Source organism: Mesoplodon bidens, assembly GCF_964165515.1.
Source record: "Mesoplodon bidens genome assembly, chromosome: 19".
Taxonomy (NCBI): domain Eukaryota; kingdom Metazoa; phylum Chordata; class Mammalia; order Artiodactyla; family Ziphiidae; genus Mesoplodon; species Mesoplodon bidens.
Window position 1 is genome coordinate 24,989,336 of NC_138179.1, and position 27,642 is coordinate 25,016,977.

At 44.4% G+C, this 27,642-nt stretch overlaps 1 protein-coding gene across 1 annotated transcript in view; it reads left to right on the top strand.

Moving 5' to 3' along the window:
• DNAH9 (dynein axonemal heavy chain 9) overlaps positions 1-27,642 on the top strand; it is a gene marked incomplete at its 5' end in the record, with an annotated part of 303,352 nt that overhangs the window by 243,987 nt on the left and 31,723 nt on the right. Inside the window, 7 exons of the mRNA XM_081219032.1 lie at positions 322-526; positions 2,218-2,382; positions 7,709-7,849; positions 10,015-10,185; positions 11,957-12,079; positions 19,389-19,582; positions 21,728-21,876. Of these exons, the coding sequence (XP_081075158.1) occupies positions 322-526; positions 2,218-2,382; positions 7,709-7,849; positions 10,015-10,185; positions 11,957-12,079; positions 19,389-19,582; positions 21,728-21,876 (1,148 nt within the window). The remainder of the gene's footprint in view (positions 1-321; positions 527-2,217; positions 2,383-7,708; positions 7,850-10,014; positions 10,186-11,956; positions 12,080-19,388; positions 19,583-21,727; positions 21,877-27,642) is intronic.

Below are 27,642 nucleotides of genomic sequence, written 5' to 3' on the forward strand. Positions count from 1 at the left end.
AGAAGGTTCCCCTTCCTGCAAATGCTTTACTGCCATCTGCTGGAAACGTTCCATAATGCACTCATGTACACGGACCACAAAGTGAGTGGCTCTTCTTCCAGCTGTGCCCGCAAAATCAGATGTGGTGGCGGTGGGAGAAGGTCTGTCACCCTCCACCCCTGTTCCCCGCCTGAGGGCTCAACCTAGACACGCTCGGGAGGAGTCATCTGAGTATGGCAATGTTGTTTGCTGTGAATTTGCAAAAAAACCCGTGTAGGATTCTGTCCCTGACCAAAGCTCACAGGAAGGCACTCCACCTTCACATGAGCCCTTGTGTTCCAGGTTCATTAAAATCGGAGACAAAGAGTGTGAGTACAATCCCAAGTTCCGGCTCATCCTTCACACCAAGCTGGCCAATCCTCACTACCAACCCGAGCTGCAGGCTCAGGCCACCCTGATCAACTTCACCGTGACCAGGGACGGCCTGGAGGACCAGCTGCTGGCCGCTGTGGTCAGCATGGAGAGGCCAGACCTGGAGAAGCTGAAGGTGCGTCAAGTACCCAGCAAGGAAGGGAAGAAGGAGATGCCCTGCCACCAGACCTTGCCGTGTGCCCCACTCTGGGATAGGTGGGGCTGTTCCTCCAGAAGCTGAGCAGTGTGGTTTTGCTAGAGTTCAGAGGAGCGCCAGCACCATCCAGCCACCTGGAATACCCTACTGGGAAACAGAGGACAGAGCAGGCTGAAGAACAGGAGGCAGGAGGCAGCTGGGAGAACCCACACTCCTGTCCAAGAGCAGGGCTGGCACAGGCTGTACAGGAACACGTTTGGGCCTCTCACCACATGTGCTCCATGTCTGTGTCCAGAACTAAGTGGGGTTCAGTCCTGCAAGGGCAGTAGAAATGGATTCAGCCACTTTAGGGTAGCGTCTTAGTCATCTTGGGCTGCCATCACAAAATACCATAGACTATGTGGCTTGAACAGCAGACATTTATTTTCTCACAGTCTGGAAGCTGGAAGTCTGAGTTACGGGTCCAGTTTCTGGTGAGACCTCTCTTCCTGGCTTGTAGGTGACCACCGTCTCACCATGTACTCATAGACCTCTTCCTTGTGTGTGCAGAGAGAGCAAGCTCTCTGATGTCTCTGCTTATAAGGGCACTAATCCCACCATGAGGACCCCATTCTCATGACCTCACTTAACCTTAATTACCTCCACCTCCAATACAGTCACATGGGGGAGGGGGGAGTTAGGGCTTCAACATATGAACTTGGGGGGGCACACTTTTGTCCATAGCAAATAGTATCCTTTTTCCCCTCTCCTTAGACATGATTAGATTATAAGAGCAGGGGGATGTTAGAGTGCCAGGGGGCTAATTTAAATTGGGAAGGTCAGAAAAATATTCTGTGAGGAGGTGGCATGAGCCTTTGGCTCAGAGCACCCACAGCAGAGAGAAGAGTGAATTCTGGTTATAAAGCAAGATGGAGGCATGTGTTTTTAAGAAACAGAAGATAGGCCAGGGTGACTGTGGCTGGGGCCTCCAACAAGAAGTGTTCTTTCCATGGATCCAAAGGCAATAATCCCAGGCTGTACAAGAGCAGAGAAACCGCAGCTGCCTGAGGTTACATGTGCGCCCACCCACAGTAAGAGAGTGCCCAGTGCTTTAGGACGTAGAACCTAACAATCAAAAAGGGAGAGGAGGTAAGACCTGCCTGGATACCAATGCCCCACTCCAACCTTAAGGAGGGCTCCTGTGATTATCTTGTCGAAACTGTATAAAACCATTTCTAGTTGTTGTTTTTTTTTTAAGGTCATCTATAGGAGAGCTCTTCCCTTGGGGGCCAGCAAAGTGGTGATAGACAGGACCTTCCAGAGAAGTAAAACTTGACCCCACCCTCTAACTATTCCCAGAAATAACTTCCATTTAGTGACTAGACTGTGTCCCAGCATTGTGCTAAGCCTTGCACAGCACTCCTACGAGTAGGGCCAGGGTTAACCCAGCTGAGGTTATGACGTGTTAAGAGGTAACTCAGCCCAAGGTCACATGACTAGTAACTGGTACAGTTGGGGTTCAGGTCACCTGCTGATTTTGTCTGCTTGTGGTCCCGAGCACTCTGCTATCCTGCTTCCAGTTTGCTAAGGGAGGGGATTCTGGCCCATAATCCTTTATCTATTCAGACCTACCCCGAGAACAGGATGCTCTGGGCTTCTACACCTGACTTTCCCTTATGTGATATTTGCAGTCAGATCTCACGAAGCAGCAGAATGGGTTCAAAATCACCCTCAAAACATTAGAAGACAACCTGCTTTCTCGCCTCTCCTCGGCCTCCGGGAACTTCCTGGGAGAAACGGCCTTGGTGGAGAACCTTGAGATCACCAAGCAGACTGCTGCGGAAGTTGAGAAAAAGGTAAGACCTGGCAACCTAGGCTGGCGGACAGAGGCCCTCCTCCTACTCCCTGAGTCCTACTTCTAGGGGATAAAAAGAGTAACAGGTGGCTCTTCCATCTTCCTGAGTTTCTCCTAGAAAGTCCAGCTAGGCAGGATTCCTGAAATGACTACGTCACATCCTGCGTTCCTGAGTGCCCCCACCTCCTGGGAAATGCCCTTGACAGCTCTACTCTGCAGACGTTTGATGAGGACTTACGTCTGCGCAGGGCCTCGTGCTCTGTGCAGGAAATAGTCGCTCAAACTGAATACCTCAGTGAGTCCATGGAATTGCCCTGAAGCTAAGGAATCACACTGTTTTACAAGTTGGCTGGTTCAGGCATGATTGCACCCCGAGAAAACTCACAGCCTGCCAAAAGCTCACAAGTCTGATTTTAATGGGAAAACTTCAGTGACGTCCAGGGAAACTCAGCTCTCAAAAAAAAAACAAAAAAAAAAACGGTATCATCCTGCAAAACTACTTAGCATATAGCTTCCTTCCTTTGTTTCACAACGTTCGGGAGACTTTTATTCCCCCTTGCGGGAATAAAAGTCTGCCCTTCCCCAGCAGACTGCTGACCCTATAGGGGCCCTTTCACATTCTCAGTCCTGCTCTTGGACCAGAAGAGGAATTAAGTTCCTGGTTCTGAGCAGGATAAGCATGTCTGTTACAGTGCCCAGGAATGATGCACCTTTGAAGGAATACCTTTATTGTCAGTTTATTGGGATTTCTCCAAATATGAGAAATAAGACTTTGTTCGAGGTAGGGACAAGTTAGGAAAAATGAAAAGCAATGATGGACAGGGCAGATAAACCAGGTCCTACTCACTCTGAGATAACAGACAACTACGGCCGGAATGAGAGACTGAAAGGAGGAAGGTCCAGCCTCGCCTTGTCTCCTCAGTCGCTGTGTGACCACCAAGTTTTACTGCTGGTTCTTTACAGCCTCCATGTCTCTAGAGAGGGGCATGCAGAGTTTGTAAAACAATTATGGTAGAAGTTCCACTGCCTTGGGCAGGAGAGATGAGGGAACAGAGCCCAACTCACACAGAGGGAGAAGGTCAGAGATGGAATTGACCATGTTGGTCTCTTCTCCCTACCTCCTCCTCTCTTTCTTTATCCTTTTCTTTAAAGTCAGTGAACAATTATTGAGCACCTGCTGTGTGCCAGGCTTTTTGTATGCAGCCTTTTATTCTTTTGTTGTTTCTTTTCTTTTTGTCTTCTTTCTCTTTCTCATTCATTCATCCAATCAATACTTGGTTGGAAGCTGTTATATTCCAAATTCCATGGCAGAAGGTGGGGGTACCACAAGGAAGCCAAGAATCCCAGGCTTCCAGGACCTGGTTCTCTAAGGGAGAAGGACAGGCAGTTACCAAACTGTGATGAGGGCTGTGGGAGAGGAAGCATGGGGAGTCATGAACACACAGAGGAAGAGCACCCAGCCCATGTTGGGTTAGCGGTAGAAGGATGCTTCCCTGTAGTATGAGTGGGACATTGAGAGAGTGTAGAGGGGATGCAAGTAGTCACTGGAGATGAGGCATGAAAGGGAGGCTGGCTCCATCACAAAGGATTTTGTAGACCATGCTAAGAAGTGTGGGCTGTAGATGGGAGTTAGGGTTCCTAAAAGAGGTTTTTTTTTTTTCCCTCTTTAGACAAGAGAGTAACATGATCAGACCTGTGCTTTAGGAAGATCACTCTAGCTCCAATTCAGAGGAGAGCTTGGGGAAGCAGGAGGCAGAGAAAGCAGGAGGGGGTACAGTAATTCAGATTAGAAGTGATGGCATTCTGAAGTAAGGTTGGCAGTGATGGTACAAAGAAGTGGGCAAATTCAAGAGCTATGGGCCACTTCAAGGAGATAGAATTGGAAAACTTGTTAACTGATTGGATATGATTATATACGGATAAAAGTATTGTCGAGGAAATGTCTCAGTTCCAGGAATAAACATCTAGATAGGTATTGGTGCCAATACCTGAGAGAAGAGAGCATGAGTGGATTTGGGGGTGAGAAGAAATGATGATTTTAGTTTATGTCATGTTGAGTTTGAAATGCCTCTGGGCCATGCACATGGGAACATCCCGTGGGTTTTGGGATATATGATCTTGGCTGGTGATAGAGTGCTGAGACTTTTTAGCGAGTAGTTGATTGTTGAAACTGTAGGAGTGGATGAAGTCACCTGGGAGGTGTGTGTGCAGTGATAGGACTGGGAGTAGAGTACTGAAGTATATGAACACATTTCAGGACAAGTTCAGAAGATGGAAAGCACGGACTAGAGCGGAGACGGGAGGAAAAGCAGGGAAATAAGGCATTATGAAAGAAAGCGTTTCAGGAAGGGATGTCAATGGTGTCAAATGGTGCTGAGAACGCAAAGAAGATACAGCTGAGATGTAGCCACTGAATTTTGCAAAAAGGAGTTATCAGTAATCTTGAGGAGAATGGTTTCCATGAAGTAGCAGAAGCCAGAGTGCCTTAGAATGATAGTAAATAGGAGTTGAGAAAGGGGAAGTGAGTATAGACAACTCTTTAAAGAAGCCAGACTATAAAATGGTAGAAAGAAAAAGGATTGTAACTTAAGGAGGACATAGCATCCTTGGAGGATTTTTCTCCAAGATGGCAGAGACTGAGCTTACTAAGATCCTAGCTGGACATTGGAGGATGCATGGATTGTAAAGGAAAAGGAGCCATTGAGAAGAAGAGTTGAATGTACAGAAATGAGAAGTAATGATTAGTACAATGGGGTACATAAGAAATCAGGGGAAATGTCATTCAGGTCACTGAGGAAGAGCTTATCTTTAGAAATCTGGAGAGTTAATTCCAATATAATGGGGGAGAGGGGGCAAACATGAATCTACAAATGGTCCATAGGTCAATGTGAGCAATGGGGTTGGGGGGTCAGAAAATTAAGGGAGTGGGAGGGAAGGCAGAATTAAGGATGGTCCCTATATAATACATCTGTGAAAGCATGAGTTATAGTCATGGTCATCTGCTTAGAATGAGGGGATGGTGGTGAGGTAGGGTGCTTGGGGAAAGGAGTGAAGGTTCATAATAGTTGTTGTGGGAGATGGGAATGAAAGTTGACTAAGGACATAAATTAATGCACAGCATTAAGGACCCAGGTGAGCATGAATAGTATGAATCTGTGGTAACACAATCTGAGCAATTATGTGATTTTTATTCCATTCCACTCCATCCTGAGAATCTTTGTCTTTTAGCTACTGAATTTGACCAATTTACATTTACTAACATTACTGATATAGTTGGATTTCTTTCTGCTATCTTAATTTGTACTTTCTTTTAACCATGCTTTTTGTTTATTTTTTCTCCTTTCTTGATTTTTCTTTATCATCCTCTTTTATCCTTTGCTGATTTTAAATTTATTTACTCTATTTTGTTAATTAACCTTGTTTCATTTATATATGAGAAATATATTTCATTTTATATGTGACTTAACAATATATGTATTGACTTAACAAAGTCTAAAATTAAGCACTGTATCTAGTCTCTTCCAAAACAATATTAGGACGTTAGAATACGTGGTCATTTTTTCCATCTTCTGCTACTGTTTCATAACACTTTAGTTCCACCTTGCTTTTATCTACTACTTCCAAACTGATCATGTTTTTTATAGTCTTTGTTATTTTTTTATAATATATATATTTTGGGCTGCACCACACAGCATGTGGGATCTTAGTTCCCTGAGCAGGGATCCAACCTGTGCCCCCTGTAGTGGAAGCATGGAGTCTTAACCCTGGACCACGAGGGAAGTCCCCAGTAGGCTTTGTTATTTAGATTGACTGTATATTTAAGGAATTCTTGCATCTCATTTATTCCTTTTGGATTCAGTTTTCTTCTGATTGAAACAAATAATTACTTCTTCAGCAGCCTGTGGATAGTAAGCTGCCTTTGACATTGACTGCTTCTTCAAAGTAAAACCTCTGGTCTTTAATCAATTTTGGAAAATTCTTAACTATTATAGCTCAAATATTGCCTCTCCCTCTCTATTCTGTACTCATTTCTGTTAGACATATTTTTTTTCTTTTTTTTAGATGTATTTTAAATCTTTTCATTTTATCTGCCAAGTCTCAACCTCTTTTACATATTTTCCATCTTTATTTCTCTCTGAGCTGCTTGTGTAACAATTTCCTCAGAATTTATCTTTTAGTTTGCTTATTCTCTTTCAACTCAAGTCCATTATTTAACCAGTCACTGAGTTTTCCATTTTAATAACTGTATTCTTTTTTTTTTTTTTTTTTTTTTGTGGTACGCAGGCCTCTCACTGCTGCGGCCTCCCCCGTCGCGGAGCACAGGCTCCGGACGCGCAGGCCCAGCGGCCATGGCCCACGGGCCCAGCCGCTCCGCGGCACGCGGGATCCTCCCGGACCGGGGCACGAACCCGCGTCCCCTGCATCAGCAGGCGGACTCTCAACCACTGCGCCACCAGGGAAGCCCATAATAACTGTATTCTTGTTTTTAGAAGTTCTAGTTAGTTCTTTTTCAGATAATGTCTGTTCTTTTTTTATAATGTCCTGATTTTATGCTTTCTTTTATCTCTACTGCTTTTAAACACAATTAGCTAATGGTAGGTAGTTCAATCATCTTCAGCTCTTGGGATGCTAATCTTTCTGGGATTTTTTTTTTGGTGGGGGGAGGTAGGGGGTCTTCTAATTGTCCCCTTTGGTAACACTTCCTCCTGAAGTTTGTAATTGTTTATTGAGAGCTCATCTTCAGTAGGGATCATTGTTTTTTCCTGCAGGACTCTCATGAATTATCAGTAGTTTCACTCTATGCTGGAGCATAAGACAGGTCATACTGAGGTTGTACTTAATAACATGTTCTTACAGAATCCCTCTTTGATGCTTAGGTCTCTTTTCTCATTTTTACCTCTGATAAATTTTCTGAAAATAGACCTCCATTGAAAGAGATCTTCTTTGTGAATTTACATATTAACTCATAAAAATTAAGCAAACAGAAAATTAGATCGTGCTGCTTTTACTGGATTCCATTGCCTAGAATTCTGGCTTATTTTTCAAGTTGTGTGTGTGTGTGTGTGTGTGTGTGTATGTATCTCCCACATGTCCCCACTGGAGGGACTGACACTTTCACCTTGTGAAGGACTAGGAGTGTGTCATCTCTTCCTCACTCAAGCTCAGTTAAGGAAAACCATGGCAGCTTTCTACCCTCTAGCTGCTCCCCCCATCCCAGTCCACCCACCGCACACACAGACACAGTGTGCTTACACAGAGAGGCCACGCTGATTCTCAGGTAGCCCTGGTTGGTTTGAACAATGGACCACTATTGATTTTTCTAACAGGTGCAGGAGGCCAAGGTGACGGAGGTGAAAATCAACGAGGCCCAGGAACACTATCGGCCGGCAGCTGCCCGGGCCTCTCTGCTCTACTTCATCATGAATGACCTCGGCAAGATCCACCCGATGTACCAATTTTCTCTCAAGGTGACTTACACCTGGAATTTTCTGAATAGTCATAATTCAGCAGTGTAATACAGCCAGTGCAGCTCTCCATGAGGGCTTATCTATGTGTTTCATTAGCTGTGGCAGCTATTTAAGATCAAATCCAGGAGAGCAGTCCTCGTCTCTTTAATTGGGTCTTTCATGACTCATTGGTTATTTGGCTAGAACAGCAAGAGAGACCACAACAGGTCTTGGCCTCACTCACTAAGTACATATATTACAGCAGGAACTATGCTTACTGAAAGTGTGGAAGAGGATACCAAGAAACATGAGAAGTGACCCCTGCCCCAAAGAGCTTAAAATCTAATTGGGATGATCAAATGTGCATGTCATTTTTATCAGTTAAAACCAAAGCAGGCCATGATAATAGTCCAACTTTAAATTACTTTCCTTATTACCCTAATATCCTCAAAGCTACTGCTTTATGGTTGCTGAAATATTTCTAAAACCAAAGACGTTAGCAAATTGTAAGTGCTGACTAGGCTTATCTTACTCATGAAAAAAATAAAGACCTATAAATTTTAATTACATCTCTGAAAGTATATCTTTCTCCCCTAAGGCGTTCACCAAAAGACCACAATTGAAGAGGGCTTAGGGGGTGGTGGAGCATTTCTGAACAACTTCTCTGGTTTAACCCAACAAACAGAGAGGACACACACACACACACACATTCAGAGCACACACCTCATTCTGTGAAGCTCAGCTGGCATATGGAGGCCAGGGTGTGGGGATGAGGTGAGGGCCTCCACTACCTGGAACTCATTCAGTTGGAGATGGCATTCCATCCTGTCCCAATCCCCTTCCCTCAACTCAGAGTCTCTGCAGATTAAGTGAACTGTGTTTGTAATATTTTATGTTTATAAACGAAATCCAATACTTGGCATTATATTCAGGTCAAAGCCCCATATGAAAGAATTATAAAAGATTTTAAAACAGCATAAAAGTTAGCATGATAAGCCTAATAACTATGGGATCACTTCCATAGTTCTGAGAGTAGTTGAAATCTACCTCAGTGACTCTTTCTGAAAAAAGGAGATTAGATGAAGCACATGAAAATATGTGTTCAAAACAAACAAAACAAAACAAAAAACAAACCAAAAAACCCAAGACTGGAAATCTGCATAGCCAAAAATTGAAAAGACCCAATTATATCTTGATTTTTATTTTCTGTAATGATTCATTCTATTCATATCACATTCAAAATGCAGCATTCCTAATATTAATTTTTTATAAATAGTCTATATCTAAGTTTAAAACAATGGAAAATTGATTCATAGATTTTTATTCCATATTATACCCATAATGTATAGTTCAGAAGATGTAACCAAAGCAGGCTCTGCTCCCACCATTGCAGCAAGAGTCCCTAAGAAAAAAGCACATGTAAGTGGACTCACCAAACGATGCAGAATTACTGGAAAGAAAAACAAGGAACACCTGATGTTCTGATCATTACCAAAAGGAAAAGTAATTAATTGAAAATATTTTGAGTGCCTGTTATGTACAAGGGTCTCTTCTAGACAGCAAAGTTGTACATGATATTGATTCTACCATCGGGAATTTTATAATCTAGATGCAGGGATCCCCAACCCCCTGGTCTGCGGCCTGTTAGGAACCAGGCCGCACAGCAGGAGGTGAACAGCAGGCGAGCAAGCAAAGCTTCATCTGCCACTCCCCATCACTCGCATTACCGCCTGAACCACCCCCCACCCCACCACCACCCATCTGGGGAAAATCTGTCTTCCACGAAACCGTGCCAAAAATGTTGGGGACGGCTGATCTAGAAGATAGAATCATCCATCCTAACTGGTTATCATTGACTGTGTTTACTTTCCAACAAAACTTATTGGATTTAATTTAATTATTTTGGCCACTGGACATATGTTTTTCACTGACCAAAACTGTTGGCTCTTCTCTATATGCCCCATAGCTTTGCCCACTTTGTGACAACGTAATAATTTATATGAGCAAATTAAGACGAGCTTAGCAAACTAAGACAAGAGTTTTCTTGTTGCCACTGTACCTTCTTGGCAGATTATGCTGGGGAAACATTTCTGTGGCTGGCAAATCGTAATACTCATCACAGGTAGTACTACTAGCTACGTACACAGAGCTGTGTAAATTACCAGTGTCCTACCTCCTGTCCCCAGGCCTTCAACATCGTCTTCCAGAAGGCTGTGGAGAAGGCTGCTCCTGCTGAGAGCCTCAAGGAACGGGTGGCCAATCTAATAGACAGCATCACCTTCTCTATGTACCAGTACACCACCCGTGGGCTCTTTGAGCGTGATAAGCTGACCTACCTTTCCCAGCTCACCTTTCAGGTAAAAGTGGATTGAAGAAATTTCCAGAAAACAGGTCACTGTATATGCCCAACCAGCAGGTGTAAAGAAACTTTCTTCTCTTAACATCAGTTTCCATTGTCTGTGAAGACTTTTGCGCTCTAAGCAGAGGCATCAGATAAGAAGGTCCAATATGGTGCACACATGCTGCCCCCACCATTGTCCCACTCGTGGCAGACATGCTTAATCAACCATTTTACTTTTTCTTGGTGATCCTGGATGATCTAAGATCCTCCTCAACAGAGCCCTTCAGCAGCCACTACCAATCAGTCCCAACTAGCACTGAGGATGAAACTGAATGGCCATACTAATCCTAGATACTTTTTGAGATGCAGTAAGAACTTTGGTAGAATATCCCTAATTATTTATTTACCTGTAAGGTTGCAAGTTTAATGTCCAAACCTTCCCCCAGAATAAGAAATTGCAAATGTCCTTCTATAGCCATAGCAGCCTTGGCCTTAGAAAACTCCTTAAGAACGCTGCTTCTCAAGGGCTTGGGAGCATCAGGGCTTCCAGTGTTAATAAGAAACCCTTGCCTTCTGCTTATTCTCAACATCAAAAAACCATGGAAATTTATTTCCTTGCATCTATCTCTCTAATCATTTAGGATTGGGATCTATTTTTCATATATAAATTAGAAGCACAGACCAGATTACCCTGTAGGTCTCTTCCAATCCTAAAAGTCAGATATTCCATAATCACTCCTGCGCTGACTCTGTTTGCACGTTCCGAAGCCTAAATTCACGGGGGAATGTTAGCGTGGCTTATCCCTCTCACCCTCTGTGTTCCCCTCTCCAGCCCAGATGATAGCTTGGCCATCACAGAAGGAACTTGAGCCCCAGCACAGACAAATTTCCCTCCTGCCACTCATTTACCCCAAACCCTAAGGAGCTTCCACCCCCAGCTCTCACTCCACTCCCCTCATAAATATTTCAACCTCGTTTTACAGGGGCTTCTTCACCTCACCTGCTATTTCTAGCCTGTTTTCTCCTTAAAAGACTTTTCCTCAAACTAACCAAATTATTTTTTCTTCGTGAGTATTCCCATCTGTAAGTTTTCAGCGGAGAATGCCATCTGAAAGGGGCAGAACAGTTTCCTGAGCGCCTCTCAGCGTGAATTTTTAGTTCTAACCCAGCCGAGTGCTTTGTACCACCTGCCCAACGCACTGCACTGATTCCCTCCCAAGCCTCTGCACTTTCCACTGCCCCCGCCCCGCGGAAATCCTGCCTAAATCTTCCCATCGCGTAGCATCTCTAAAACCCAATTCAGGACCACTTAGAGAAAGTTTAGCCAAATTCATCCCCCACCCCTGCTTGCTGGCCACTGCCCCAGTCTGGAACACCATTAGTAGTATTGATTCACATGTGCACTTCTATTTTGCATATGTTCATCCGTTACTTTGACAGTCTCCTCAAATCATGTCACTTGCATGTGTCATCTTCTCTGTGAGACTGTAGGAAGGTACTTCATGGCACTTATGATTGATCCATGAAGTCCTTGCTTAACAAGATACAGTTATTCACTGTGTGCATTTGACTCATGCTGATATTTGGGGTGAAGTCAGTTGCACCCAGAGGTGATTTGCACAGATATACACTTTCTCCCACTTCATCCTCTTTCAACAACCAAAATTGACGGGCAGGCTCTAGCGTTAGAAGTGGCACTAGTTACACTGAGTGACAACCCCAGAGATCTCTGGGACCCGTGACTGCCGCCAGCTAAAGAAATGCAGCACTGTCCTCCCACATTGCAGATTCTCCTCCTGAACCAGGAAGTCAGTGCAGCAGAGTTGGACTTCCTGCTTCGATCTCCAGTGCAGACAGGCGTCACCAGTCCCGTGGAGTTCCTCTCCCATCAGGCCTGGGGTGGCATCAAGGTCAGTACCAGCCCCCAGGGAGAAAGTCACGTTCTCCTCTCCTGGAGTGTTTTCCTGACACTTGTCCCCAGGAAGCCTGCAGGGGTGTGTTGGGGGCTCACCATGAGCTGTGTTAAACATTGGTGTGTCTGTCCCTTTGTCTGCACCCCGTGGCAGCACTCCCCCTCCCCAGGCCTACGGGGAAGGCTTTGCAGAGAAGGAGCAGGTGTGTGTGCTTGTGCTTGTGCGTGGGCTCTGCCTCCAGGATGTTAGGGAACAGAAGGACCCTGTGAGTGTTTCTGACTCAGCGGAGCTGCCTTCCACCTGCCAGCGCTCAGGGCCGGAACGCGGGCTCCTCTGTGAGGCCGGGGCTGGGGTGGAGATGCTGCGCAAGCGTTTCCATGGAGTGGACAGATGCCAGGCCTCTGCCAGCCGTCCATCTCTCCGTGGGTCCTGATGGCCTCAAAGCAAGGAACGCGTTCCAGCCTGGGGTTCTCAGTGGTTAATAATAGCTCACGTTTATCGAGCACCTTAAAAATTCACTACCTTATTTTATTCTCATGTTCACCTGGGCAATAGGTATTACTTTTTCCCATTTAACATGTAAGAAAAGTGAGATCATTCATCTTATAAGTAGCAGATCCAGGAATCGAGTTCTGGTCTGTCTGATGGCAAAGTCCATCTTCCTTCCATGTTATCCAGCTTAGTTTCATGGGGATTCTACGAACATCGAAAAGATCACAAGCTATGAGCTCCTTTCAGTAGGGACCACGCCTGCATTCATAGGGCTGAGCAGTAAGCGTGGACCAGGTGACCACCAGCCCCAGAGTCTAGACGCACTCTCCAGGTGGGAGGAGGTCCAGTCCCCACCTGCAGGAGCCCCACGGCAGGTGCTGTTGCCGTGTGAAGATGGCACCTGCACAAAGTGAATCCTATTTATAACCTTCCATGTCTGCTGGCTTTCCTACATGTTCTGTAGCACAAGGAAGTCTGAGTCTGAAGTAATATGATTGTCTCTCCGTCTTTTTACTAGAATTTTTTGAGACAATGATTCACGTGCAATTATAACAAATAACAGAGATTCTTTGCACCCCATTCCCCACAGTGGTCACATCTAGCTTTCCTGTAGCGCAATATCACATCCAGGAAGCTGACATTGATACAATCCACTACTCTATTCTGATTACATCTGTTTTTCATGTGTGTGTGTTTAGTTTTATCACACACATTTATCATGTAATCACCACCACAGGCAAGACCCAGAGAACTCCGTCTGGTGTGTATGTCACCCTGTTATAGAAACAACAACCTCCTCCCTCCCCCAATTCCTAATGCCTGGCAACCACTAATCTGTACTCCATTTGTATAATTTTGTCATTTCAAGGATGTTATATAAATGGAATTATACAGTATGTAACCTTTGGGGACTGGCTTGATCACTCAGTGTAACTCCCTTGAGATCCATCCAAGTTGATTTACTTTATAACAAAACCCCAGCACTTAATCATTTATGTGCGTGCTGCCCTCTTCAAAGGAGTCATCTTGGGAAATGCTGCCATTGCCCAAAATGTTTTTCTAACTTTTTTTCAGAGTCTGTAGCTCTTCTTTTAATCATCTTTAGGGCTATGTCTAAATTGAGAGTCATCAAACTTTTTCTGCACAGGATCACATAGCAAATATCTAGGCTTTGAGGGCCACACTCTGTCACAACTATTCAACTCTGCCAAAGTCACACACCATAGGTAAGCAAATGGAAATGGCTGAGTTCCAATAAAACTTTATTTACAAACACAGATGGTGGGCCAGATTGTCCCTGCAGGCCACAGTTTTCTGATCCATGATCTAAATAATAAAGGTGTGATTTGATTTTTTATATATTAGCTCCATTTGTCATTCTGAACCCAGTCTGGCAAATGAGAAGGAGAATAATATGTTGGGAAAGAAACAAGGGGGAACTCCATTTACAACAGCAACCAAAAATCACAAAGTTATAAAATGCCTAAGAATAATTATACTAAGTGCAGAGCATATGTGTGGAAAACCATCAGCTTTTCTAGGCTACATAAGATAAGATATGAATGAATAGACGCAATCTAGAGTAGCACTGTCCAAAAGAAGTATATTGCACATCACATGTGTCATTTAAATTTTTCTAGTAGCCACATTAAAAATGCAAAATGAAAAAAATGTAAAATGAAATTGATGAAAGTAATCTTAATAATATATTTTCCTTAACCCAATACAGCCAAAATATTATCATTTTAATATGTAATTGTCACAAAAGTTATAAGTGAGATATTTTATATTTTTGTAAAAGTCTAAATTCTGGTGTGTATTTTTTGCACTTATAACACATATCAATTCAGATGCTAAATCTTCATCAGAAATACTTGATTTGAATTTAGATTTTATAAAATTTAGAGTTAAAACATTTGATTCATATACCCAAGTTGTTTCAAACATACTTCAAAGTTCTCCAATTACTAAAGCAAGTTCCAGTTTCTAAACTTAAATTTAAAAATAATTAAAATTAACAAATAAAGAATAAATGTGTTAAAACTTGCAAAAAAATAAACAAATAACTAAATAAATAATATGAAGGAAAAGATCAACTATACCAAAAAAAGAATAAATGTGTTAAATTTTTTAAAAAACATAAATAAATAAAATGCAAATAAAAATCCTATTCTTCAGTCATACTGGCCACATTTCATTTGCTCAATACTCACATGTGGCCAATGGCTACCTGCTGGGAAGTATGGCCCCAGAGCTTGAGAATAATGACTCAGAGTCTGATGCTCGTATGGAAAATAAATTCTGGGAAGCAGTTCTAAATGAGCCCATTTGCAGAACTGGAGCAATGATGGAGATGGACCAGTTAACCCAGGCTCTGGAGTCAGACATTCCGGGGTTCAGGTTCAAGTTTGAGTGTGTGTGGCCTCTGACAGGTTATCTCTGTTTCCTTATCTGTTATGCCAGACACATAAATGTTCAGTAAATGGAAACCGATTGTGGTTGTGGTTATGGCTATTGTATTTGTTTCCTAGAATGGCCATAACAAAGTGCCACAGGCTGGGTGGCTTAAAAACACAGCATTATTCTGCCAGAGTTCTGGAGGCTAGAAGTCTGAAATTAAGGTGTTGGCAGGTCATGCTCCCTCCAGAGCCTCAGGGAGAAGACCCTTTCTTGCCTCTTCCAGCTTCTGGCAGCCCCAGGCACTCCTGGTTTGTGGCAGGACCACTCAGATCTCTGCCTCCATCTCCACAGTCCCTACATGGCCATCTTCCCTTTGTGTCTTTGTGTCTCTTCTCTTCTTATAAAAGCATCAGTCACAATGGATCAGAGCCCACCCTCCTGACCTCATCTTATTAACTGGATCACACCTGCAAAGAGCCTATTTATTCCCAAATAAGGTCACATTCTGAAATCTGGGAGGCTAGTTCTTCAACATATATTTCTGGGGCATACAATTCACCTTATCACAGTTACGATTATTAATTACCCAGCTATAAGGTGTATATATGCTGTGGTTGACATGGGCTGTGCCTGATAGAATTTGTCCATCGAAGGAAAACCTTTGAGGAATGGTGAGTTGCCAAGCTGGGCTCAGTCCAGTTGCCTTTCTCTCTGTTATCCCACAAAGCCATCTGCAGCGAAAGTCATAAAGAATAAGTGATTCAAAAACACTCTTCACTGCTTTCATTTTCCGTAGCTCAACTCCAAAAGCGACTTGGTGCAATTTGGTTCCATTCCTCTTTGGTTTGCTTTGCTTTTTGGTTTGGTTTTGTGGTCTAAGCTCATCTGGCTGTTCAAAGTTTTCTGCAAATGAGTGAAGCTTTATCTTTCTCTCTGAGTTGTGTTACCAGAGGAGCCATGTCCAGCCCCATCCATCTCCAGCCCAGTGCAGGACGTGGGCAGGTGAAACACAATGCAGCATGCACCCTCCGATGAATGCTCTTTTTAAGTGTTCAGTTGGCTTTTAGCCTAAAGAAACAAAGGAAGTATAATTGAACAGGACATGATAAAACAAATTTTTTAAAACACCCTGTCTGATGAGGAAGATTGATTGCCCTGTTTCCCCAGAAGATCTAATAAGCAGGTGATGAATGATATCTGTGTGATCAAATCCTGCTTTTATTAGTACCCTCTGTAAGGATTTTTAAAGTCTCATCAAATGGTAAACTTTTAGGTAATGGGCATGTTCTCTTCTTCTTTTTTTTTTTTTTACTTAAAAAATTTTTATTGGAGTATAGTTGATTTACAATATTATGTTAGTTTCTGCTGCACAGCAAAATGAATCAGTTATACATATACATATATCCACTCATTTTTAGATTCTTTTTCCATATAGGTCATTACAGAGTATTGAGAAGAGTTCCCTGTGCTATACAGTAGGTCCTTATTAGTTATCTATTTTATATACAGTTGTGTGTATATGTCAATCCCAATCTCCCAATTTATCCCTCCCCCCCATTCCCCCTGGTAACCATAAGTTTGTTTTCTATATCTGTGACTCTATTTCTGTTTTGTAAATAAGTTCAGAGTACCAAAGGGTCTTAGAAGCAAGACATACAATGCCATTACCTTGCTGATCACTTTTGGTCAGTCAGCATGTTCTCTTCCTCATTAAAGAATCTCATATGTGGTACCGGGCATTGTTAGCCTTTGAAAAGGCCCCTTGCTGCCTCTCTGAATGCCAGTTTAGCACAGTTGTACTTTGCTACCCAGTCCAATGTAATTAGGTTAATTAGTCATTTCCATTTAGCTTATTAGAAGGTTAGAAATCCCTTTTCCTCATTTGGAAGATTAAACATTGCAACTGTGTTCAACCCAGAGCTTCAAGAAAGTGTGTTTCAGACCCAGCCACGGTAGCTGGGAGCCCTGATCACCGTGTAATTTCCTCAGTTTTGTGGTGACACCAGGGGAAGGTAATGGGACTGCAGGAGGGTTAATGGTGATGCAAGCTGGGAAGAGGGGTGAAGTGGCAGCCTGAAGAGGAAAGTTTGGTCCTCGGCACAGAGAGAAATAATTACCGCAGCTGCAGCTTTTCTCAGCCTGTCAAGGGCCCTCCCACTGGCTGCCCAGATGTCAAACTTTACTAATGGAGCACTTCCTAAGCACCAGGCAGCCTGCTAGGCCTGAGGCGTACAGAGATGGCTCAGAAAGCTCTTGCCCTCAGGGAACTCACAATCTTGTGGGAGTCCCAGACAAGGAAACCAGCAATTGCAATTCAGTAACTGTAGGAGCCTGCAAAAAGCACAAAGAGGGGCTTTATAGTCTTCAAAGCACTTGTATCTACATTAGAGTATGAGCTATGCAGACAACGGTTACTTGGCCTCATTTTCCAAATGAAAAAGTCAAAGCCCACAAACGTTTAAAAACAGGCTCCACGTCATAAGAGGCTCGTAAGAGGTGATGTTGAGAGCAGAGCTCTCGTCTCCTGGTGCCTCCTCCGCCATCCTCCGTGCCACTCCATGCCACTTCTCAGCACAATGACTGGTGCGTTCCCTGCTCTGCATGCTAAGGGTGAAACTAGGAAGCCACAGAGCCCATGTGAAAGGGCACTTAAGGACTGGACATGTGTTCCTCCACACGGGAGAAGAGGCTGGGCGAGCCCAGGTCAAGTGCACATGTCCTTCTCCAGCCTGATCTCCCCCTTGTCACCTGTAGACCCGTCCTCCACAGTCACACTGCCTTCTACCATGCCCCACACCCTCCCCACTCCAGACTTGGACTCTGTGGATCCTTCCCCATGAAATGCCCTGCCCTTCCCTCTACCTCTCTCTCTGCCCAGCAGAATTCTACATCCCTACTAAGGCCTCCCTCATCTCTTTCTCTTAGCATTGTAAGCTCCCCAAAGGCAAGTGTATTTTTTTGGTTCGCATTTGTATTCCCAAGTACCTGGCATGTAACAGGCATCCAATAAATATCAAATGAATGAATGATTTCACATAACAAGAATGGAGAATTCCTTAAAACTCATGGCACTGCAGTAGGTGCTTTGGAGACAGTCTAGCTTTTAATCTCATTAGAGAGATCGAACACACAAGTGGAGTTGAGTGACCACAGAAAGGCTGTAGGTAAGCAACCGCCTAAGTGAGTAACGTTTACCTGGGCACTCTGAAGAAATAGGATGGACCCCACCCAAAATGCGGTTCCCACGTCCAGACTGATGGCGCCTTGCGCATAACTAGAAGGCACGAAAGAGTTTATTACTCACATAATGAGACTTTCTGGGCAGAGCAGGGGAGTTCCCAAGCAGTCTGAAATCGGCTTGAGAGAGCCCGGAAAGGAGGTGTCTTGGGGGTGTTCTGGTCATTGGGGAGTGGGGCGGGGCTTGCACGATACAATGTCCCTTCGGCACCAAAGGAGGGAGCACCCAGGCTTACCTGTCAGCTTGTCCTGGAGTGGAGCAGAAGAGGAAGAGGGAGGGGTAAGGCTTTAAAGTGACCAGCAGTCACACATCCTATATTAAAGGTATCAACTCTGTGAGTAGCTCCAAGTGGTCCACAAAAGAAGGGTAGGAGGGCTGTGCGTTCTAGGTTAGAGAGGTGGATGTGACTGATTTTGAACTGGACTTTAACAACTTGTAGAACCTTGACAAACAATCGTGACCAGTGCAAGAAAGGAAAGGAGTGGAATTTGGTGGAGAAGAGAACAGGACCACTCCCGTGGTGAAACTAGTGTGAACAAGGCACCAAGTTGGGAGATCATCTGGCACAGTTCCAGGGCTGAGGGCAGATGTGTGTGGACAGAGGAGGGAGGAAATGGGCCACCTGGTTAGCTGGATGGATTGGGGGGAAGCCCTAAATGAAGAGATTTGATTCACATGTTATGCCTTGGGGTTTAATGCTTAGGGAAGCAGGTGACACAGAGAAATGTTAGAGTTGGCATTAACACAAAGTCAGTGATTGTAGAGACATTTTGAGAGAGGAATTGACAGGCGTTGCTGGCAGAGAGAGTATGGGAATGAAAGAGAAGAGTCACTGACTTCAAGTGTCCGGGCTCTGTGACCAGAAAAATCACAGCATCCCTTCTTGTCCCTCTTCCCGTGCAGTACCCTCAAGGGAGGTGCTGCTCAGTCTCCACAGCTAATCATTTCCCAAACCTTGCATATTATTGGAACAGTTTGCTGACGGTAAGCTAATCAAAATCCTTCCTCTACCTTGAGTTTACCGGGGGGGAAGATTCAAGACTCCAGAAAAGAGTATAAATGAGACAGAATTATGTCTATAATACCACCTTGCCTCCCGCCAACCCCCAGCACAATGAAGATGACAGCTTTCTGGAGAAACTGCATTTCAGAGCAAGATTCCCTGAAATTTTTCAGGCACTTTCATCAATGGAAGAATTCTATAATCTGGATCGAGACGTTGAGGGATCCGCCAAGGGCTGGAAAAAGTTTGTCGAATCAGAATGTCCTGAGAAGGAGAATTTCCCCCAGGAGTGGAAGAACAAGACAGGCCTGCAGCGCCTCTGCATGATAAGAGCCATGCGGCCTGACCGGATGACCTATGCCATGAGGTAGGGACAGAGTGGTGGCGAAGCCAGGATGGGTGTGGCCTGACCAGCAGGGCTGAGCACAAAGGCCACAAGTTTATCGTGATGGGAGCCTTTGTACCAACAACCAAAATCCCATGAGGCCCGTTGCTCTGTGTTTGCCATGTACTGTCTTAATTAATCTAAGTGGACCATTTGGGAAGAGGTGCTCATCAATATCAGCACTGGGGAAGGATGCGGATCACATCTAATGTGGCAGGAGATGTGAGATCCAGAGGACAGATGGAAAGATCATCCTTGGCGGGAAGAACACCCCTTTCTTTACAAAAGACAGAGAGAGGTGGGTGTGACTGTAGCAGAGGTGGTAAAAGCATGGCAGGAAATTGAGCAAGGTTTTGTCTCATGACTTCCATTCCCTCTGAGGAGTAGGAAGCAAGATCTCGCTGCGTTTGTGTGAAAGGGGAGGTGGCAGGGTTGGAGATTTGAGGAATGTGCAAAAGATCTGAAATAGGATCTGTGAAAAAATGGGAGACGGCTGACCAGGGAAACAAAGAGTTCCAAGCGGCATTGAGGGCCCACCTAGTGAAATCCTGCATTTGTAGGGGCGCCAGCCTTCACCACTGGATGATTTTCTATAGCTGCATCCAACAGCCCTAGGGTAGATTCAGAGCATGGATCCCTGGTGGAATAAGAGTTAGGGAAGGGCAGTGTGTGGTACTGGCAGAGAATGATTAGAAGTCACAGGCCGTGCAGCCTACAGAGATGGCGAATTAGCAGCTGCCTGGCGCTGGAGGGTAGGAATAGGAATTCTCTAAATAGGCAGGAGAATCTTATTGCAGGCTTAAAGTGTTCTAAAACTGGATTATCATGAAGATTACAATTCAGTGAATTTATTAAACATTATTGAATAGTATACTAAAAATTGGTGAATTTTATGGTATGTCGATTGTACCTCAAGAAAGTTGTTTTTAAAAAAAAAGAAAAGAGGAAGTTACAGGCCATGGAGCCTACACTGGATTGAACAAGACTTGTAGTGACAAGAATAAGGGGATGATAAAAAAAGAAAGAAAAAAAAAAACCACCAGGGAGGCCAAGACACTGAAAATCCTGCATTTGTGGCACCAATACAGGTAAAGAATAAGTTAACTAAGGATAAATTACTAAAAGACCTGTAAGGATGGAAAGCTTTGGTCAGAGAGTGAGATGTTTCCATTTATGGTTTCAGACATAGAAAAAGTTCCCAAGTGACCACAAGGATGGGGATGGGGCCTTGGAATCAGGTGGCTGACATGGGGAGGAATTGAAGATTGTTAAGAATCTGGAGGATTGTCCACATGGATGCTTATGTCACTCAGGCTGGTGGAGAGACAGTCCATGAGCCAAAGTCCAAGTGATGAGTGAATGAGTAAAGGGACCAAAGGAGCAGTGGACGACATTGCTGTGCAGGGGTCGTGGTGGTACAGTCAGGGCAAACGAGCCTCAGTGGAGCCACATGAGTGGGAAAGAAAGGGTTCAGAAGTAATGGTCATCCATGAGCAGGACCGTGATCCCAGCTCCCAGTACTGAGAATGCACCCAGCTGAGAAGGGTACAGGGAAAATAGTGTCCTTGCGGGAGCTTTTAAGGCCAAGAGTTAGGCCGGATTGTCAGAAAGTGGTTACAACTGCAAGGTTTTGTTTAGCCTGAAATGGGACATAGGAAAAGGAACATTGATAAGTGGAGTAAGGTGAAAGGCAACACAGAGAATGATAGAACGTGAGGGACTAGAAGCCTGGAGGGCCTTAAATCATGGATAGGGACGGAGGATCCCAGGGATACAGTGTATGGAGGGTTTAGCTGCCTGCAAGCTTCCGGAAGGCGTTGCTCCTGGCAGGCTTCTGATGGGTGGTGGTGATGTGACAGGACATCCCAGCTCCACAGAGGAGTCAGTGGTGGCCTGGCTGGATGGGGATCCAGAAGGAGCCCTGATCCAGGTGAGCAGGTGCACACCCAGCAGCAAAGGTTGTAAGTGTCGACTTAATCAGTAAGTAGTGCTTGGCGTTGGTCCTGGCTCTGTAACTGCCAAGCCATGATCTTGAGCACACCCTTCCATTTCTATAGACCTCTGTTGCTCAAATGTTATTATTCTGTGACTGACATACACACATGGACCTTCTTTTATTCCTGGCAGAGATTTTATTGAGGAGAAGTTAGGAAGCAAATACGTGGTGGGAAGAGCACTGGACTTTGCAGCCTCTTTTGAAGAATTGGGACCAGCCACTCCCATGTTTTTTATCCTGTCTCCAGGGGTGGACCCACTGAAGGATGTGGAAAATCAAGGTAAGAAAACCTCATTATGGAGCCAAGCCAGCACCAGCCTCATGCACTGTCACTCTGCGTCTGTCAGCTTCTCTTTTCCTGATTCAAGGTTCATTTTGCAATGCTTGATATTTGCTAACCCTACAGAAATCGGGGTAATTGCTGAACCAACCCCAGGGGATCATGAACAGAGGGAGGACTGCTCTGGGATGTAAGGTAGCAGGTTCATGAGGAGACCTTGTCCCACCACCCACCCACCCATTCCCCTTCCTGTGGCTGGAGCAGTTATTCTGAAAAACAAGGACAGTCCTTTTACAGGCTCCTAGTGTCCTCAGGATGAGGTCCAAACACCTTAACATGGCTTACAGGGAGCTTCGTCCTCCAGTCCCTCCCTATCTCTCCAGCCTATTTTCCATTATTAGTTTCCTATTGCTGCCGTAACAAATTATCACAAACTTAGAGGCTTAAAATAACACTATTATTTTACAGTTCTGGAGGTCAGAAGTCATACATGGGGCTTACTCTCTCCCCCTTTCCCTCATAAGGACCCCTATGACTATATCAGGCCCACTCAGATAACCCAGGATAGTCTCCCCATCTGGAGGTCTTTAACCACATCTGCAGAGTCTCTTTTGCCTGTAAAGTCACATACATTCACAGATTCCAGGATTTAGAACATGGGCATCTTTGGGCACTCCTTGTTCTGCCTACATTTCCCTACTCCCCTCTTTTTCACTCTACATGGAAGCCATTCCATTCTCCCAAACATTCTGTTCCTCCTCTGGCATCCCCTTCACCAGGCTACCTTCTACTCATCCTTCAGATACCAGTTCCAATGTCACCACCTCCAGGAAGCCCTACTTGATTTCCAGGGTGCTGGGTACCCCTCCCCATGTGCTCTTAGAGCACCCTTCTGTCTATATATCACATTGTAATCATCTAGTGACTACTACGGTATCTTCATGTGAGAGTGAGTGCTCTGGGAATAGATGTCCTTTTCAAGGTAGTATTCAAATTCCTATCTCTGTATTTTCACGTGCTAGGCACTCAGTATACATTAAATAGGACTTCCCTGGTGGCGCAGTGGTTAAGAATACGCCTGCCAATGCAGGGGACACGGGTTCCATCCCTGGTCTGGGAAGATCCCACATGCCATGGAGCAACTAAGCCCATGTGCCACAACTACTGAGCCTGCACTCTAGAGCCCACGAGCCACAACTACTGAGCCCACGTGCCACAACTACTGAAGCCTGCGTGCCTAGAGCCCGTGCTCCACAGCAAGAGAAGCCACCGCAATGAGAAACCCGTGCACCGCAACAAAGAGTAGCCCCAGTTTGTGCAACTAGAGAAAGCCCGTGCACAGCAACGAAGACCCAACGCAGGCAAAAATAAATAAATAAAAGAAAATAAATACATTTTAAAAATATATCTTAAATAAAGGGATGAGCAAATGGATGACTAATCAAAACTATAAAACTAGCAAAACTAGGGAGTTCCCTGGCGGTCCCGTGGTTAGGACTCCACGCTTTCACTGCCGTGGCCCTGGGTTCAATCCCTGGTCAGGGAACTAAGATCCTTCAAGCCTCGTGGCGCGGCCAAGGGGGAAAAAAAAGCTAGCAAAACTACACATGTTGAAAAGTTAAATGAGGACTCAGCAGGTTTTTACAGAGCCAGGTCTTTATGGATGAGAATCCAGACCAGGTAATACACCTCCATGAAAGGAATCTACACCTGGTGTAGATTTAGAGCCTGGTGTTTGGCTCTAAAGAATAGATGAGTTCTGTATAAGGAAGAGAATTATCTTATTCACTAATTTAATGTATATTTTTGTAATCTCCTAAAAAGTTCAAGTAACATATTTTTAAAATACCTGTAATAAAGAATTTAAAATGAAAAGCAATAGTTCTCAGCTCCAGCCCTTCCCACACCCAGTCCACCTTCCCAGACACTGGGGTTTTGCCTATTTCTGAATTTATTCCTTCTGACAATTGTTTCTCTATTTCCTACTAATAATTTATATCATTATTTCTGAATTTATCAAGTTTCAGTATCTATTTATTCCCTGGTATGAAAAATAGGAATTTAGATCCCATTACTGCCAACCAATTGGCTTCATCCTAGATTTGGTAGCATAAGTCATCAGGAAAAAAATCACGGGAAGTAAAATTTCTGAATCTTTCAGTGTCTAAAAAGACTTCAGTTTTGCCCACATACTCTTTTAATAGTTCTGCTATTAAGGTCCAAAATGATTTTTACTCAGAATGTGTCCACACTGCTCAGTTGTCTCCTAGAATTCAGTTTTATTCATATGAGGCCATATGCTAGTAGGGTGCTATTCTTCCCTTGTTTCTTTGTTGGTGACCTATTTTTTTATTCCCTGGAAACTTTAGGATCATCTTTCTACCTTGTGTTCTGACATTTCATGAGCTGAGTTAGGTGTGGGTGTTTTTCATTCACCTGCTCAGCACTCAGCCTGCCTTTTCAAGTGGGAGAGTCACACCTCTCTTTATCTCTGGAAATTTTATTCTATCATTTTTGGTAAATATCACCACCATTCAGCAAGTTGCTCATGCCGGAAACCTGGGAATCAGTCACCCTAGACCCCTCCTCCACTACCTACCACATCTAGTCCTATTGCTTCTACCTTCTAAATGTGTTTCAAATGAGTCTAATTGTTTCATTGTGTCTCCCTCCTCTGAGGCACCACATCTCTCACTGGACTATCACAATAGCCTCCTAACTTATCCCGGTTCTCCTCCCCCACCTGCAATTTTTGCTGCTCTTACAGCCAGACTCATCTTGCTGAATCTCAGATCTGATTGTTATCATTCTCCTTCTTAAATCGCTCTCGTGGTTCCCCACTGTTCTCAAGGTAATGTCCAGTACTATAAACATGGTCTCTGTGACCTGCATGGCCTGGCCTTTCTGTCCAGCCTTGGATCTTACTTTCCCTCAAACTCACACTTCTCTGGCCACATGGCTCTTTTAGGTTCTCCATCATGAGCCCTCCTGGCCCAGGGCGTTTTCTCAAGCAATTCCTTTTACCTGAAATACTTCTCCCCAGCTCTTCAGTCCAATGCCTGCCAATCCTGCAGGGATCAGCTTCTCCTGACCTCTGCACAAGACCATTTGGTTCCCCCTTATACATATATTTGCTTCCGAGCATTTAATACAATTCTAATTACGTTTGCCTACCTGCATGTCACTAAGACCCTGGGGGTCAAGGACCGTGTCATCTTGCTCGTCATTTTCTTACCAGTGCCTAAAAGCGTAACTAGCACAGAGAGGTACTCAGTAAATATCAGTTGAATGAATTAACAAACGAGTGAATAAATGAGCATAAGAACTGTTGTTATTGCTATGTTATTCCTGACTTTCACTTTTTCATAGATTCTGTATTCCTTCTGTCCCATGGAGGTTTTATTCCTTTCATAATGACCAATCTAGTCTCCTCATTTTTATTCAGTATTTTCCTTTTCGGAAGCTTTCATATACGCTGTTTATGAGCAATTTCCTACTATTCTTTGCCAATTGACCCCCAGCTATTATTCCATCATGTAGTTTGAAGCTTTCTGTCATTTCAGGCAAGCTGACCTGTCCCTGAACCGTATTGGTTATTTGTCTCTGAATAAATCACCTCAGCCCTGCCCTTGGCTTCATCTTAACGCGTATTTCCCGACCAGAGGCAATATTGCTGTTCATCAGCTAGAGATTACCTGGGCACCTGTGCCTCTTTCTCTCTCTCTTCCTCCCCCTCTGCATTCTGGGTGGTTTGATTCGTTTTCTCAAGCACCCATTTAGAACATATACTCTGGTGACATCGTGTGCTCCACATCTTGCTTGGGTCTAATCATTCTGCCTGATGGACTCCTATTCTCAGGTTTGGAATCCACATAACTGACTCACTTTCCCCTATGTCCCCTAGGCCCCCGCTTATTCAGGAAGCTTACCGTCTCTGTGCTTGGGCAGAGTCTGTGCATCAGACTCCATCAGACACTGTTTTACCCCAATGTAGACGCAGACAAAGCTTGGCAGATGAAAGATTTTGTTCCCCCATCCTCACTCCAGCCCTTCTCCCGAAATGCATGAACCCACAGACAGACAAAATTCTGTATATGATTTTGGGAGTTCTCTAAGATTCTGAAGCTCATCCATTGACACTTGGTTAAGAATCTGTGCTTTTCTAAGAATCTGAAAAAGAATAGGTATATGTATATGTATATCTGAATCACTTTGCTGTACACCTGAAACTAACACAACATTGTAAATCAACTATACTCCAATATAAAATAAAATTTTTTTAATTAAAAAAATTTTTTTAAGAATCTAAGCTCTTCTGGCAGTTTTTTTTTTTTTTTTTTTTTTTTTTTTTGCGGTACGTGGGCCTCTCATTGTTGTGGCCTCTCCCGTTGCAGAGCACAAGCTCCGGACACGCAGGCTCAGCGACCATGGCTCACAGGCTTAGCCGCTCTGCGGCATGTGGGATCTTCCCGGACCGGGGCACGAACCCGTGTCCCCTGCACCGGCAGGCAGACTCTCAACCACTGTGCCACCAGGGAAGCCCCTTCTGGCAGTTTTGTGCCTCTTAGTCTCCTCCAAGATTTTCCTTCCTCAACAGTTTTGAAGGAGGAGGAGGACAGAATTCCATCCACTTTCCTTGGCCTATGTTTTAACATGAACCCACTTCCACCCACCCGCACAGCATTCCTTCTTGCCTTCGCAGATTAATCCTTTACCTTCTCTCTCTTCTCATCACCTTCTCCCTCAATGAGCCACACTTCCTTATTTGCACGATTATTTTTGCTTTTGCTTCATCTAAAAGCAATCACCCATCGTTTCCAATCACCCCCTAATACCTTCCTCCCAGGGTTACTGTGAAGATAAGAATGAAATCTCAGATGTGAAAAGGCTTTGAAACATTAAAAGTACAGTAGCATTGTACGGCATTAAAATGACGATGATGATGCGTCTATTCTTTGAGGCAGCTCGGTTTGCTCCTTCCTTTACATCCTTTTGTCACATCCTTTCAAAGCACAGTATCGTCCTCGGCCCTCCCAACAGAGGACCTCCCCTTTCCACCCTTACAAGGCACCTTCTCTGGTCCTTCTTTGACTTGACTCTTGCATGATCTTGCTTGGTCTCCATCCTCCTTTGTCCAATTACCTGGCATTGACAAAATGTTTCCGTTTATCTACCAGTTTGGCCTTCCACTGCCTCCTCTTCCTCTTTCCAGTGTGCTGGTCAGAGGAGGAGTTCCTTTAGATTTTTGTCAGCCTGCTACCAGGTGTGTTCAAAGAAACAGTTTTCAATTCGGTGTCTTTGCAGCTAGATTATCAACACTTTGCTTAGAGCCTCTTTTTCATTGTTCCTGACTCCATTCTCTTTTTCTTAAGTGTCAGTTGAAGTTGGCTAGGATGGAGCAAGTACAGTCTTTACAGAGCACCTTCCAGACTGGCAGAGTGTAGTTTCTGTGTGGAGGGACACTCATCCATCTGTTCATGTGCTGGGGACGGGGGACACCTCTTCCACTGAGAGGGGGCTGTGCAGGGATGGGGATGGAACAGGGATGTGCGCAGAGGCAGATACAATGGCAGTAAATGGAAGGTGTTCTACCAGATGGCAGATGTTTTGTCGGGCAGAGGGAGCAGTAGAGAGTGAAGCAAAGTGCTGAGCATAAGAAGCGGGGCAGCCATTAGGAAGTTTAAAGGAAGAGGGGAGTGGACAACATAGCCAACTTCTGGACGTGAAAGATTACCAGACACTCTCACAAGACTGAGAATCATCAGC